The sequence below is a fragment of the Odocoileus virginianus genome, chromosome 6 (assembly GCF_023699985.2).
Source record: "Odocoileus virginianus isolate 20LAN1187 ecotype Illinois chromosome 6, Ovbor_1.2, whole genome shotgun sequence".
NCBI lineage: Eukaryota > Metazoa > Chordata > Mammalia > Artiodactyla > Cervidae > Odocoileus > Odocoileus virginianus.
This window is the reverse complement of record NC_069679.1, coordinates 35,032,096-35,045,792: the sequence shown is the minus strand read 5'-3', so window position 1 is coordinate 35,045,792 and position 13,697 is coordinate 35,032,096. Positions and strand designations below refer to the sequence as shown.

Genomic DNA, 13,697 nt, shown 5'->3' with positions numbered 1-13,697 from the left:
GACAGATAAACTACTCCAGTATGATCCTATTAAAAGAAAAACAAAAAAAAGAGCGAGCGAGCAGAGGTAAGCAGCAGAGACTACGTCACTCAAGGGGAGATGTTAAGAAAAAGACTATTTCAGTTGTGCACTAGTTTCTTGCAATATCCTCCTTGGAGTTTATGTCCCAGCAATGAGCAGGGATGGTTCATTCTGCACTGAGCTCTGTGATGGAGGCAGGCAGGGCAAGAGTGCGGTCTCCACACCTCAGCTCCCACTGGACAACAGGCAGCCAGTCAGGAAACTGCACACGGTCAGAAGTAGGCAAGCGATCTCTGCACAAACACATCTGCCCCTTAAACTAGGAAACGCTGAACCTCACTGAAAACCAGGCAGTACTCTGTGAAAGGAAGGGAACTGAGAATTCAACAGCTGCTGCTGCTTTTTTTTTTTTAAGGCTACTGAACTTAAAAAAAAAAAGTAATGGTAAAGAAATTCATTTTATGAAGATCTCTGACCATCTACTAAGGAATCCGGCCTAACCTCCCCTTCGGAAAAGCTAAGCTTATGAGAAGCTTGATTCACTAAGCACCACAGCTCTAAACCACAGAGTATTTTTCTAAGGCTATATATTCCTTAAGTCAAATGCCTTGGAGTCCAGACATAAACAGAACAAATCCAAATTACTCTTTTATTGGGGCATATCTTCTTCAGAATTCAATAGGACCTTCTCTCCCTTAAGCTTATGCTGCTCTTATAAAAATGAGTAAGTAGTACTTGAGGATTGAGTATTATCAGAGGTAGGACCCTGTGTCTAGCAGAATTTAGTAATTCTCGACAGCCAATATGACTCTTCAGTTCAGTTTAGTCATTCAGTCATGTCTGACTCTTTGCGACCCCATGGACTGACATGAGTCAGTTCTTCGCATTAGGTGGCCAAAGTATTGGAGTTTCAGCTTCAGCATTAGTCCTTCCAATGAATATTCAGGACTGATTTCCTTTAGGATAGACCGGTTGGATCTCCTTGCAGTCCAAGGGACTCTCAAGAGTCTTCTCCAACACCACAGTTCAAAAGCATCAATGCTATGGTGTTCAGTTTTCTTTATAGTCCAACTCTCACATCCATACATGACTACCGGAAAAACCATAGCTTTGACTAGACGGACCTTTGTTGGCAAAGCAATGTCTCTGCTTTTTAATCTGCTGTCTAGGTTGGTCATAGCTTTCCTTCCAAGGAGCAAGCGTCTTTTAATTTCATGGCTGCAGTTACCATCTCCAGTAATTTTGGAGCCCCCCAAAATAGTCTCTCACTGAGAAAACACTTCCCATGAAGTAATGGGACTGTATACCATGATCTTAGTTTTCTGAATGTTGAGTTTTAAACCAACTTTTTCACTCTCTTCTTTCACTTTCATCAAGAGGCTCTGTAGTTCTTCTCCATTTTCTGTCATAAGGGTGGTATCATCTGCATATCTGAGGTTACTGATATTTCTCCTGGCAATCTCGACTCCAGCTTATGCTTCATCCAGCCCAGCATTTCGCATGATGTACTCTGCATATAAGTTAAATAAGCAGGGTGACAATATGCAGCCTTGACGTACTCCTTTCCTAAGTTGGAACCAATCTGTTGTTTCCTGTTCGGTTCTAACTGTTGCTTCTTGACTTGCATACAGATTTCTCAGGAGGCAGGTCAGGTGGTCTGGTAATCCCATCTCTTTCAGAATTTTCCACAGTTTGCTGTGATCCACAGTCAATAAAGCAGAAGTAGATGTTTTTCTGGAACTCTCTTGCTTTTTTGATGCTCCAACGGATGCTGGGAATTTGATCTCTGGCTCCTCTGCCTTTTCTAAAACCAGCTTGAACATCTGGAAGTTCACGATTCATGTACTGTTGAAGCCTGGCTTGGAGAATTTTGAGCATTACTTTGCTAGTGTGTGAGATAAATGCAATTGTGTAGTAGTTTGAACATTCCTTGGCATTGCCTTTCTTTGGGATTGGAATGAAAACTGACCTTTTCCAGTCCTGTGGCCACTGCTGAGTTTTCCAAATTTGCTGGCATATTGAGTGCAGCACTTTCACAGCATCATCTTTTAGGATTTGAAATAGCTCAACTGGAATTCCATCACCTCCACTAGCTTTGTTCGTAGTGATATTTCCTAAGCCCTACTTGACTTTGCATTCCAGGATGTCTGGCTCTAGGTGAGTGATCACACCATCATGATTATCTGGGTCATGAAGATCTTTTTTGTATAGTTCTTCTGTAACAGATCTGTTCTTCCTAACTTTTTAGCCCAAGTAGTCCTCCTTCAAATGCCTACAGAAAATCTACCAAAAAAGGGATCTATGGGAGAAAAAGTGAACTATCAAAACTGCCGAACCACAGAAGTATATATTTAACATCTACCTGTGTAAGGGTGTAAGTTGTGAAAGGATGTGTGCTGCTGCACGCACATGCCAGTCAATGCAATATGCTTTATTCAGCAGGTCAAAAAAACACACTGCATTAAACCTTCAACAGTACCACACACTGCACATTAATAGAAGCTGTCTGGATACTGGCAGGACTTACTTCCTGATCGAATTTCATCAGCAAATCGAAGGGAAGCTTTGTCAGGTAGAAACACGCAGAACTATTAGAAGTTTTCATTGTCTTCCTAATTACCATTAGGAATGGTAATGAATGGTAATGCTGAGTTCTTTAAGAGGAACCTGAGTCGTGGCAAGACTGACTGTCTTTGGAACTGAGGAAGGACAAATACCCAGGGTAAAATTACAGAAATGACTAACCTGTTGGGACCCTTTTGAATGGATTTAGCTTTCAGCGATATTTATTCTACCCAAACTCATAATTTAATTACAATTCTCTAGCTGGGTAAATTAACGTTCAAAGAAATTGTTCTTAAGCATCTGGTATTAAGATAGTTTTAAAATACAGATCCAACATAGATGAGTTTAAATGCAGTTCTTTGGCCATCATGGTTAGGATCTATTACTGCAACTAGGAACCAAACAGTATTCAATTCAATTCAATATAACTACATTATAGACCAGCAAAGCAAGATTTCTCTAAAAAATTCCCAATGTGATGGAAGAGAACTAATACATTATCCTGAACTTGCTTTGCAGCAAAAGCCTGTTGTGTCTTTTCGTTTTTTTCAGAAACATTTATTTATTTATTTATTTATGGCTGGGTCTTCGTTGCTGCGCTTGGGCTTTCTCTAGTTGTGGCAGAGAGGGGGATACCTCTCTATGCTAGCAGGAGGGGGCTACGCTTTGTCATGGTGTGTGGGCTTCTCACTATGGTTGCTTCTTTTGTTGTGGAGCGAGGGCTCCAGGTACGTGGGCTTCAGGAGTTATGGAGCCCAGGCTTAGCTGCTCCACGGCATGTGGAACCTTCTCAGACTAGGGATCAAAACTGTGTCCCCTACATTGGCAGGTGAATTCTTAACCATTAGATCACTACAGAAGTCGGTGATGTGTTTCTTTAAACCTTTCCCCTTGAGCAGACAATCTAGCCCTATTCTGACTGCCAAACAAGGCAGAATGACTCTTGGTGGAAACAGAAAAAACAAGAAAGAAAAGTTTAAAATTTATTTTTCTTGGAAGGGTAAATAAAAATCTATATTTTAAACAAACATCTGATTTCATCTAAACTTCTCATCTGACAGATTAAAATTCATTTACCATTCAAATAATTATTTCTTGAGTACCTACTGTTCCATTCTTTCAGGTGTTAGGGATATAGTAGTGAACAAAACAACGAAAATCTCTGTCCTTACAAGACTCACCATTTGTGGAAGCTGAGGCCCCCAAAAGCTTAAATGTCCTATAGCCTAAGTCTTGGGATAAGCTAAAAGCAAGTTCTGAGCTTCTCATCCTTCTTCTACTCAAAGTAGATAACTAAACAAAGACTGCTAATCCCAGGCTCACTCCCCTACCACACAACTGATGGGCAGATTTACTCAGAATAAGCAGGCTCTTCAGGCATTACCATCAAAGTCATCTCCAAAGATCACTCAGGTTTTCTTCTGGGAGCCGTCCTCTCTGCCTGCCATCCACCTTCAGCTGGAAAGCACAGCACCAGCTCTGCCTCATCCTTCTCCCTCAACCCTGACCAACGTGTGAGCTCCTAATTCTGACAGATTATTTCCCTGCATTATTTTTCAATTTTATTTCATTTTCATCACTATAGTCTATATAGGCCACCTTTACCTCTCAAGGGAATTTACTGTCTTCATTGGTCTCCATACTGGCTGCTAGGTTATTATCACCTTACAAGTCAAAAGATTTCTAAAGCAAAGTTTTGCTCTAATCACTCTTCAGTTTGAAACTCTAGTACCTATTCTCTACTGAAATTAAATACTAACTCTCCAGCAGCCTCATATTTTAGGAGATTTATCCAATGGCTCCAAGCTATTTTCCTAGCCTTGTCTCCTTTATTCACAGAATATATTTTAGCAAAATGGAACTAGATAATTCACTGTTGCTCGTATTTCCTTTTTGCTTGGAATGCCTCTTTCATTTCTACCCAGTTCTTTCAAGAGCCTTTCAAGTGCAGCTTCTTTCATCAAATTCTTTGTCATGCTCAGACCAGATGAAAAGTCTTCTTCTTCCAATCCCTGGAGATACATCATTCATTTTCCCTTGTGTTGTAAGTCATCTGGCTACTTGTTATAAGTCATCTGCTTGTCAGTTCTGTTAGGACAAGGACTCCCTACATATTTTGGTATCTGCAGAACATACTTTCTCATAGAAAGTCTTCTGTTAGATTACTAAGTCAAAATTGCTAAAAAAAAAAAAAAAAGGTTAGCTGTCCCTAAAGTAAATACCTTCAATCTCTCTCAAGGAGAGATTTTTTCTTCTTTTGCTGATTTCAAAACTTGAAAAGAATTAGTCTTAAAAAAAAAAGCATAAGGAAACAGCCCTAAAGATGGAACAAAAGCAATGGGACCACACACTAAGACACGGTGTAAAGGTTGAACAGACACTAGAAATCCATTTACCCACAGTGCAGAGGGAATTCTACCCAGCAAGAATTCAGAATTCTGCTGGAAAGAAGATATAAATGTGCACTGACATGGGAAATTTCTTAGCAGCCAGGGGACATGAAAAACCCTACAAGAAAAAAAAAAAATCACACAGGCTTTTAAGACTCAACTCTACAAAAAGAAGGTTCCTGTATTGTACAGGAGATCTCTTAATTACATAATCTGGTTTAATGACCTTTCACTTAAAGTACACTGAAATTCACTGTACTTTTTACTCAGACACTAGGTATGACCTCATATTCCATCCTGGCAATGTAGGTTTTCAACCACCTCTTTTACCTATACCTTTAAAATTCATTCAAAGGAGCAACGTTAATTATGAATTCACTGAAGCAGAAATGACAAGGGGAACTAAAGGAAACACATATATTAGTTTTCAAATATTCTAAAAACGCAAGCAGGCAGATATGTTATGCCTTCCCTGACTAACATTTTTTAATTTCTTTCATACCTTTACTATTTAAATGTATTTTTCATTATAAGGTAACATAACTTCATTATAGCATAGTTTGGAAAAATATTACCCACAGCACTATGACTTCCAACCATACGCCTCTTAATATCTTGGTATTATCTCCTCCAATTGTGGAGAAGGAAATGGCAACCAAAAAAAAAAAAAGGAAATGGCAACCCACTCCAGTATTCTGGCCTAGAGAATCCTGTGGACAGAGGAGCCTAGTGGGCTGCCGTCTATGGGGTCACACAGAGTTGGACACGACTGAAGCGACTTAGCAGCAGCAGCAGCCTCCAACTGACTTCCTCATTTTCTTTTCCCCTGAAGGGAATCATGAAGTATTTCTAATTTTATACTGTGATTTCTTTACTATACAACCATAAAACCTTTTCAGGTTGTTTGTAAGTTTTCCTAAATATTTTTTTAAGTGGCTAGACAATATTCCACTGAATAAATGCATTACAATTCATTTTGTTACAACCCAGTTTATTTGATAAAAGAGTAGAGCAGATCTGTAACCATTCTCTTATAATTGGACATGTGGATCATTTCTAAAACTCTGCTAGAAATGGCATTGTGGCAGTTTACCTTGAATTGTTTTATTATAATTGATTCTAAGAAGTAAAATTATTCTTTCAGAAGGGTTTATAACTTTATCAATTACTTTCTAGGGAATTTGTAACAATTTGCAAAGTCAAGAGCAATGTATAAGAATGTCAGTTGAACTGTGCACTCTACACACTTTTATTATTAAAAAAAAAAAAAAAAAAAAAAGGCTTTTTGGCTATACTGGGCAACATGTGGGATCCTACTTCCCGGACCAGGGACTGAACCTGTGCCCACTGCATAGGGAGCTCAGAGTCTTAACCAGTGGACCACCAAGAAAGTTCAATATTTTTTAAAGAGTAGTAAGGGAGAACTGTGGAGAAGGCAATGGCACCCCACTCCAGTACTCTTGCCTGGAAAATCCCATGGACGGCGGAGCCTGGTAGGCTGCAGTCCATGGGGTCACCAAGAGTCAGACACAACTGAGCGACTTTACTTTCACTTTTCACTTTCATGCCTTGGAGAAGGAAATGGCAACCCACTCCACGGTTCCTGCCTGGAGAATCCCAGGGACGGCGGAGCCTGGTGGGCTGCCGTCTATGGGGTCACATAGAGTAGACACGACTGAAGCGACTTAGCGGCAGCAGCAGGGGAGCACTGCAGAAGTCAACAGTGCTTTGCTGTCAGATCACAAGTTACTCAAAAGAGAATCACTAGCCAAGTACTCTGATTAAAGTCTCTAACTCTAGAACCAACTAGTGGACAGTTTGCTAAATCTCATCTTTTTTGCCAATCTACTCTCTCCTTTATTCACTAATATGTAGAATTCTTTCCTTTATACGTTTTTTCTTACCCAACATGCCACACATTTTGCCAAAAGTATGTACCTGGTGGTGAGTCTATCTGTATCTGTGTATGTACTTCACTGTATGTATGTATGTATGTGTGTGTGTATATACCTCAATATAGTACTTTTTTTGTTTTTGTTTTGTTTTGGAGGGGGCACCTGGATTCTACATACTATTTTTAACCTACATACTTTCACAGGTACATCTGTGAGAGAAGTGATTTTTGCATTTTATTGTAAAAATGTCTGTGAATATAAAACACTGAAGTCAGGGATAAAGGTAAACAAGCTAATTTGATAGGTGATGATTATGTGCATGTACCTGTTTATTATTCAGTGCTTCTTATTTATCGAGGTACTGATTTTTCTCTTAACAATACATATGTCATAAGGATTTATCATATTTACTTCTCAGTCAGTTATCCCTTTCTTTAATGCTGTCAAATTTGATTTTTTTTTTTGGGTGTGTTTGCCTCCTCTGTCTTTAGGTTAAGAGAAACCTCTCATTTAACCACTAATTTCCCAAACCATGAACACTGAAGGACAGATGACATTGCCTTCTCTGGAATGGTCTAAAGCAAAGCTGTGTCTTCACTACAGGCCCAGATTCTGGCAGGCTATAAAATTAACCTGGACACAAGGTCAGAGGTGGGGTAGAGGTGCCAGTTCACACCTACATCATCTGGAAGTCCAAATTACTCACCCTTCTTAATCACCAAGGAAAAACTAGCTGGGGTGAGAGCTCCACACTGGACTACAGATGAGACCCAAGGTGGGTTACCTGTCTATCCATCCAGTATCTCTGGAACTGTGGAAAACTGTCCACTTCAGCCAATAGGTTCTGACAGGCCCTGCTTCTCTAGTGTGGATGCTTTATGTAAGACATCTGGCCACATCTCAGTGGGCTTACACAACCGTGAGGGATGCTGGAATGCTGTACCACAACTGTGAGTAACAGTAAGCCCTTTATCTTTCATTTTAGTATACACACTTAAGACAGAAGCTAAAGAATTTGGGTTTTAATATTAGTCATGAAGAAGTGGGATTTCTGAAATAATAAAGGTCCAACACATACCTGGTTTCGTAGAGGCTGTTGTGATGGCCGATCCCTGTGTGTGTGGCTTTCTCGAGTTATGGCAGATGCACCAGAATCTACATGAACTGACCCTACCGGAGTGGGCTGGAAAAATGTAACAAAAAGTCAATTGGGGAAAATAGGTCCAACTTAATACTCTGCAAAGGATAGCATCATTCTAATTCTAACAGAATAGTTGTCATTATTATTACTATTATCATTACAACCAAGGCCAGTTTCAAATCTTGCCTTCTCAGTTTGCTTATCTACAAAAGGGAGACAGTTTGGTCCTCAATAGTTCACTGGAGAGGAGCACGTCTTTGAAAAGAATAAGAATATCCCACAGTGACGACTGTTAGCATTCCCTCAAGTCTTGGTCTGTAGACCATAACAGCAAATTCAGAAGTTTCCTCAGGCACTGGGCTCCAGTCCGACAGAAGTCAGGTACCTTAACAGCTTATGGAGTACCAGCTCCTGGATCATTCAAACTAAATTTCTTCTTAAAAACTGACTTGGGACTTGTTTGGTGATTAAGAATCTGCATGTCAAACAGGGGACACAGGCTCAGCCCTGGTCTGGGAACTAAGATCCCGCACAGCGTGAGGCAACTAAGCCCTCGCACCACAACTTTGAGCCCCTGCGCCCTAAAGCTCATGCTCCGCAACAAGAGAAGTCACTGCGATGGGACGCCCGTGCATCGCAATGGAGCGTAGCTCCTGCTCTCCACAGCTAGAGAAAGCCTGCACACAGCAAGAAGACCCAGCACAGCCAAAAGTAAATAATTTTTAAAAATCTGACTTAAATTCTGGTATCTTAGGTCACAGTGGGCATAATCTTAAAAACACGGCAGGAGTAACTCCTTTACTGCTCTAGTGACAGCAATCTATGGCATCACCCTGAAAAGGCTGGTAAATGGAAAGTCTACAAAGGAATGCTTTTTTCCCACAGACATAGGCAGAAAGGCTGGCAAGGGGTGAGACAGTGCTGGTCTGAGGGGAGGGGGGAGAAATAAGATACTTACAATAGGCCTCCCAACCCAATCATACGCGTAGTCAAAGGTGTAGCCTTTCCTTTCAAAGAGGTCTGTGAAGAGCGTCCGTAAATACTCATAGTCAGGTTTTTCAAAGAAGTCTAATCGCCTGACATATCGCAGGTAGGTTGCCATCTCCTCTGTTAGGAAAGAGGTTAAAGGCCATGCTTGTTAGCTGAATGCTTCCCATGGGGAGAAGCTCGGGACCAGGCAAGGAGTACCTGCACAGACTATATTTGCCACTGATGTGCTTTGTTTTGTTTTATGGACCAAATCAAAGTGAAAAAATCTATCTTGATTTAAATAACAATAAGAGAAAATGTAAATTTTTTGGAGAGGACCCTTATCTAGAGATACTAAGTAAGACATGGTTTCCACCTCCTTCAAAGCTCCAGTAGCACTAGGCTGGAGGGTCCTGTTGGCATCCTACCTGGGAAGTTTTCACAGAGAGCTTCAATGGGAGTATTCCTTTTGGTGTCACCAATTTTTTGATATCTTTCTTTTAAGGTATCAGCCTGTAGAGAGTAAAGAGAAAAAGTTACTTGGAAAGAGGTGCTAAGTATGGGAGGTCCAATATGTCTGGGGACATTATGACTGTTTCACTCAAACTGTCAGGGTTTATTAGATTGTCTCGATTTTTTTCTAATACTGACAAATAAGAAATGTACTAGAGATGATACATTTAGACATGCACAGAACATCTGCTGTTCTGGAAAGCTTTACTGGCAAATATATTTAGTAGTCTCAGATAAACACCATCAAATGCAATGGCATGAGAGACTAGGATAAGAAAATAAATTCAAAACTGTAACAGCTTAGTAATGTCCCATGGCCACTAGGGTTCAAAAGCAATTCAACCTTCTCATTCTTTGATCAGCTCTAGAAAAGATTAAAAATACTGCTAACCCATATAAGTGTACCTATGGCTGATTCCTGTTGATGTATGACAGAAAGCCAGAAAATTCTGTAAAATGATTACCTTCAATTAAAAAAAAAAAAGAAAAAAAATATTGCTAATCCAAATGGGGGCAAGTAGATAGAAAACTTAGCTATGATACAGGCGTGGCTAACAGACAGGTTCGCTGTATGTCAGTGGCTCAAAGTAGTAAGTCTGGCTTGCTTAAGACTGCAGACAGAGGGCTTCTGGAGCGTGGACCAATAATGTGGCCTCAAGGGATCTGCATGAGGGTCTACCTAGCCTGCTGACCCCAGCTTTAAGCAATTACATTTTGAAGTTATGCTGGTGACATTTTAAATCTACAACTACCCTAAAATGATTCATGGGTCATGAGAAAATTTCAAGCAATTAATAATACAAGAATGCATTGCTTGGCTGTATGATAAGCAAATAGGATGTGAAACTCTATTTGACAACTGTCAATATCAATGAGAAGGCATGCAACTAGGATAAGACCATGGAAGAGATGTTAGGAGAGGAATTTAAAGGGAAAGCAATAAAATCCTCCCAAAGGAAAGGGATAAGAGCCTCATTTTTCAGCACAAATGTCCAAGAAAGCACAGCAAAATGAATCCTTCAGGCCTCTGGGAGGGAGGGAGGGAGGGACTGTATGGTACCCAAAGCTACTGATAAAGTTTCTTTCCATACTAACATGTTGAAGTAAATTACAACTCAAACAAGTCTTGCATTAGCTATCTAATGGGTCTTAGAATGGGTAAGAAGCTCACCATTTCCTAGTCCATGCAGCTAGAGGCACAGGGTAATCATTACAATGGTTGTAACTATAATTAATAGCTAACCCTGACACAAATGCACTGTATTGACACCTACCTAAGGAAGGGTATTTAAACTACTCATTTCACAAGGAATAGCTATTGTATGCATAGGCATTTATTCAATAAAACACCTGAATAGCAATATTAAACCTGGAGTTTTATTTAGTTCAGGTGGGTTCTTGGCCTATAAAGGACAAACATGTATTTCCCAGTTCCCGTTACGGGTACATCTAACCCTGCTGGCCTTGCGGTAAAATGTGTAGAAGTTGCTGTCATCAATCTGTTCCATAAATTCCCCAATGCACTGGGAACACTATTCCTGCTACACAGTGGTAGTGAAGAAGGAATATCAACACAGAGAGAAAAGCAGCACTGGCTAAGCTGGGAGGGGATGAGGGAAGAAATTACTAACACAAGGAAGAAGGATTCAGAAGGGGAAGAAGACAAATGTGGGGAAAATAAAGCTTCCCAAGCCCAGGTGAGTATTAACATTACAGACTAATGTAGTTCCTGCCTCACATCTCTAGAGCTGATTGTCTCCTCTGTGCTTCTTATAGCATTAAGTCAGCCACCCCTTTCATTATCAGCTAAGTATTTCAGCAAAGCCCTCCACTAAGCACTTCCAAGGATACCTTGAGTCCTTGCCAGGGAAGGCTGCCTCGAAGGAAATACATGAACATATGGCCCAGGGCTTCCAAATCATCGCGTCGGCTCTGCTCTAAAAGGGAAGACAGATCACATGTTATGTTTGCAGTTATTAAAGCAGAAAGGGGTGCAAACCCAAGTAATCCCTTCAAAAACCCGTCTTCTCTGGAAAGGCTCTGCTTACTAATCCTCTGTATATCTAAATCGGGGTGGTATTTTAGATCAAAACCAAAAACAGCATGTACTTCCTTTGCTTAGATCTGTTACTGGCAAGTAAATACCAAGTGAAAAGAGCAAGTCTAAACTAAAACCCAGTCCAAATCACTGAACAGTGAGTAACTAACTACTCACTCGATGCTGTCACCTTCCTGAAAGTAAGATACTTCCTGAAAGTAAGAAATAACAAATGCTATTTCTAGTGCATGGGCTACAACTGCTCTTTGGTTACCATTGTGAAAAGTGAGCAGCGGATGGAGCAGCTGAAAACAGTCCATTCTGGCTAGGCCTGCAAAGACACAAGCTGCAGAATGCCTAGCATACGTGTGTGTGTACGTGTGTGTGTGTTGCTCAGTCATGTCTGACTTTTTGCAATCCCACGAACTGTAGCTCACCAGGCTCCTCTGTCCATGGGACTTCCCAGACCAGAGTACTGAAGTGGGTCGCCATTCCCTTCTCCAGGGGATCTTTCTGATCCAGGGATCAAACCCAGGTCTCTCACATTGCAGGCAGATTCTCTACTATCTGAGCCACCAGAGAAGCCCAGCATACGTAGTCTAGTGCTTTTTATTCATTTGACACTTAAAATTAAGTTTAATCTAAGTGATCATCAAGGCATATTCCTTAGCTCCGTTCCATTTGTACCACAGCCACCGTAAGAAAAACCTAAAATGTATTACTAAGGAGCCCTTTATGGGCACATAAACCAGTATCCTTGCATTCAGGGAGCTTAGAATGTAAAACAAGTTGCTGGATTTTGCTTTCTTTTCTTTAAATTGGGATGATAAGGATGATAAAGAACTGCAGAATAGTTAATTAACAAACTGTAACTACATCTCAGAAAACATCCTATATATTCTTTGGCTGTCAGGCAACAGAAGTAGCACATTCTTCCACTTTTAATTTGCCAATTATAATTCATCTCAGACATTTTATGTGTTTATTTTTCAGAATCAAGTTCGGGGCTTTATCAGAAGAAATGAGAGATGTAAAAATAAGGGGCTACCTTGACTTTTGTCTTCTTTGTGTAGAAAGTAAAACCCAACAGAATCAGGGAGGCAGGAAAAGCTTCTCAGGTAACTCAAAATACAAAAGCACAATACTTTAACTGTCGCCTCTATCATAGGAAATTTGCATGGAAAAGAGTGAATAGTACTCTACAGTGTAGATGAAGACAGAAAAGGCAACTTTACAGACTGTACTTTGAAGGCAGTTTTTGGAAATAAAGTCACTTAATGCGAAGGGGCAGCACCCTGACAAGAGATAGAAATAAAATAAAATTGAGTTGACACACAGCAATCGAAATAATCCTTAAAAGAATGAAGTCAAACAGCAAGGCCACCAGAAGCTTTTGACTACGGATTTTGTTAACAGATTCTGTTAACAGAACCTGTAGATACACAAAAAGAGAAAGACCCAGCAGGGTGAACTGGGGCCTCCCACAAAGCAGGGCAGACAGAGAAACCACACTCTGCAGGCTCTCACACTGTATCAAACCTACTCATCGCCTCTATTTTTACATCTACTTCCTGTAAGGAGGCCCCCTTAATAAAAAAAAAATCCAGGGACAAATGGTTGTATTTTAGCTGGTTGAGCACTAGAGGGCGAAACTCCCCACATTTTGAGTAATTGTTCAGACTCCAGAAATGAGCCCAACTTTTCTTCATAGCAAAACCCATTACAAAATGAGATTAAAAAAAAAATTAACCCCCCTTAAAATAAACTAAACACATTTAAACTCACCAGAATTAGTAATAAAATAACTTTTCAAATACTGAAAATCATGGGAAAAAAAAAGCTGTGGGATATGGGATGGTAAGAAAAATAATGGTTCCTAAGGTTATCTAGGTCTTGGCCTATTCCTTCCCATTAGTTTATTAATCTATGCAAAATCAAGCATGGCCAAGTCACCTTTTGGGTCTCAGTTTCCTCATCTGAAAACAAACTGATTGATTTAGATACTATGAACAGTCATTTTCCACCTCTAAAATTCAAAGATAATCTATGATAAATTAAACCATCATGCCTGTGCTTAGTTGCATCTGACTCTTTGCAACCCTGTGGACTGTAACCCACCAGGCTTCTCTGTCCATGGGATTTCCCAGGCAAGAACACTGGAGTGG

The 13,697-nt window shown here is 40.3% G+C and overlaps 1 protein-coding gene across 8 annotated transcripts in view; it reads right to left on the bottom strand.

Annotated features, from left to right (window-relative positions):
- Window positions 1-13,697, bottom strand: part of CSNK1G1 (casein kinase 1 gamma 1) — a 108,529-nt gene that overhangs the window by 25,942 nt on the left and 68,890 nt on the right. For all 8 annotated transcript variants that reach the window (XR_002311846.2, XR_002311847.2, XM_020882374.2 and 5 more), the window contains exons 6-9: window positions 11,346-11,431; window positions 9,410-9,494; window positions 8,971-9,119; window positions 7,950-8,054 (exon numbers count right to left, since the gene is read on the bottom strand). Coding sequence is in view for 6 of the 8 variants with exons in the window: in XM_020882374.2 (XP_020738033.1) it covers window positions 7,950-8,054; window positions 8,971-9,119; window positions 9,410-9,494; window positions 11,346-11,431 (425 nt within the window). In the remaining 2 variants the exon portion in view is untranslated. The remainder of the gene's footprint in view (window positions 1-7,949; window positions 8,055-8,970; window positions 9,120-9,409; window positions 9,495-11,345; window positions 11,432-13,697) is intronic.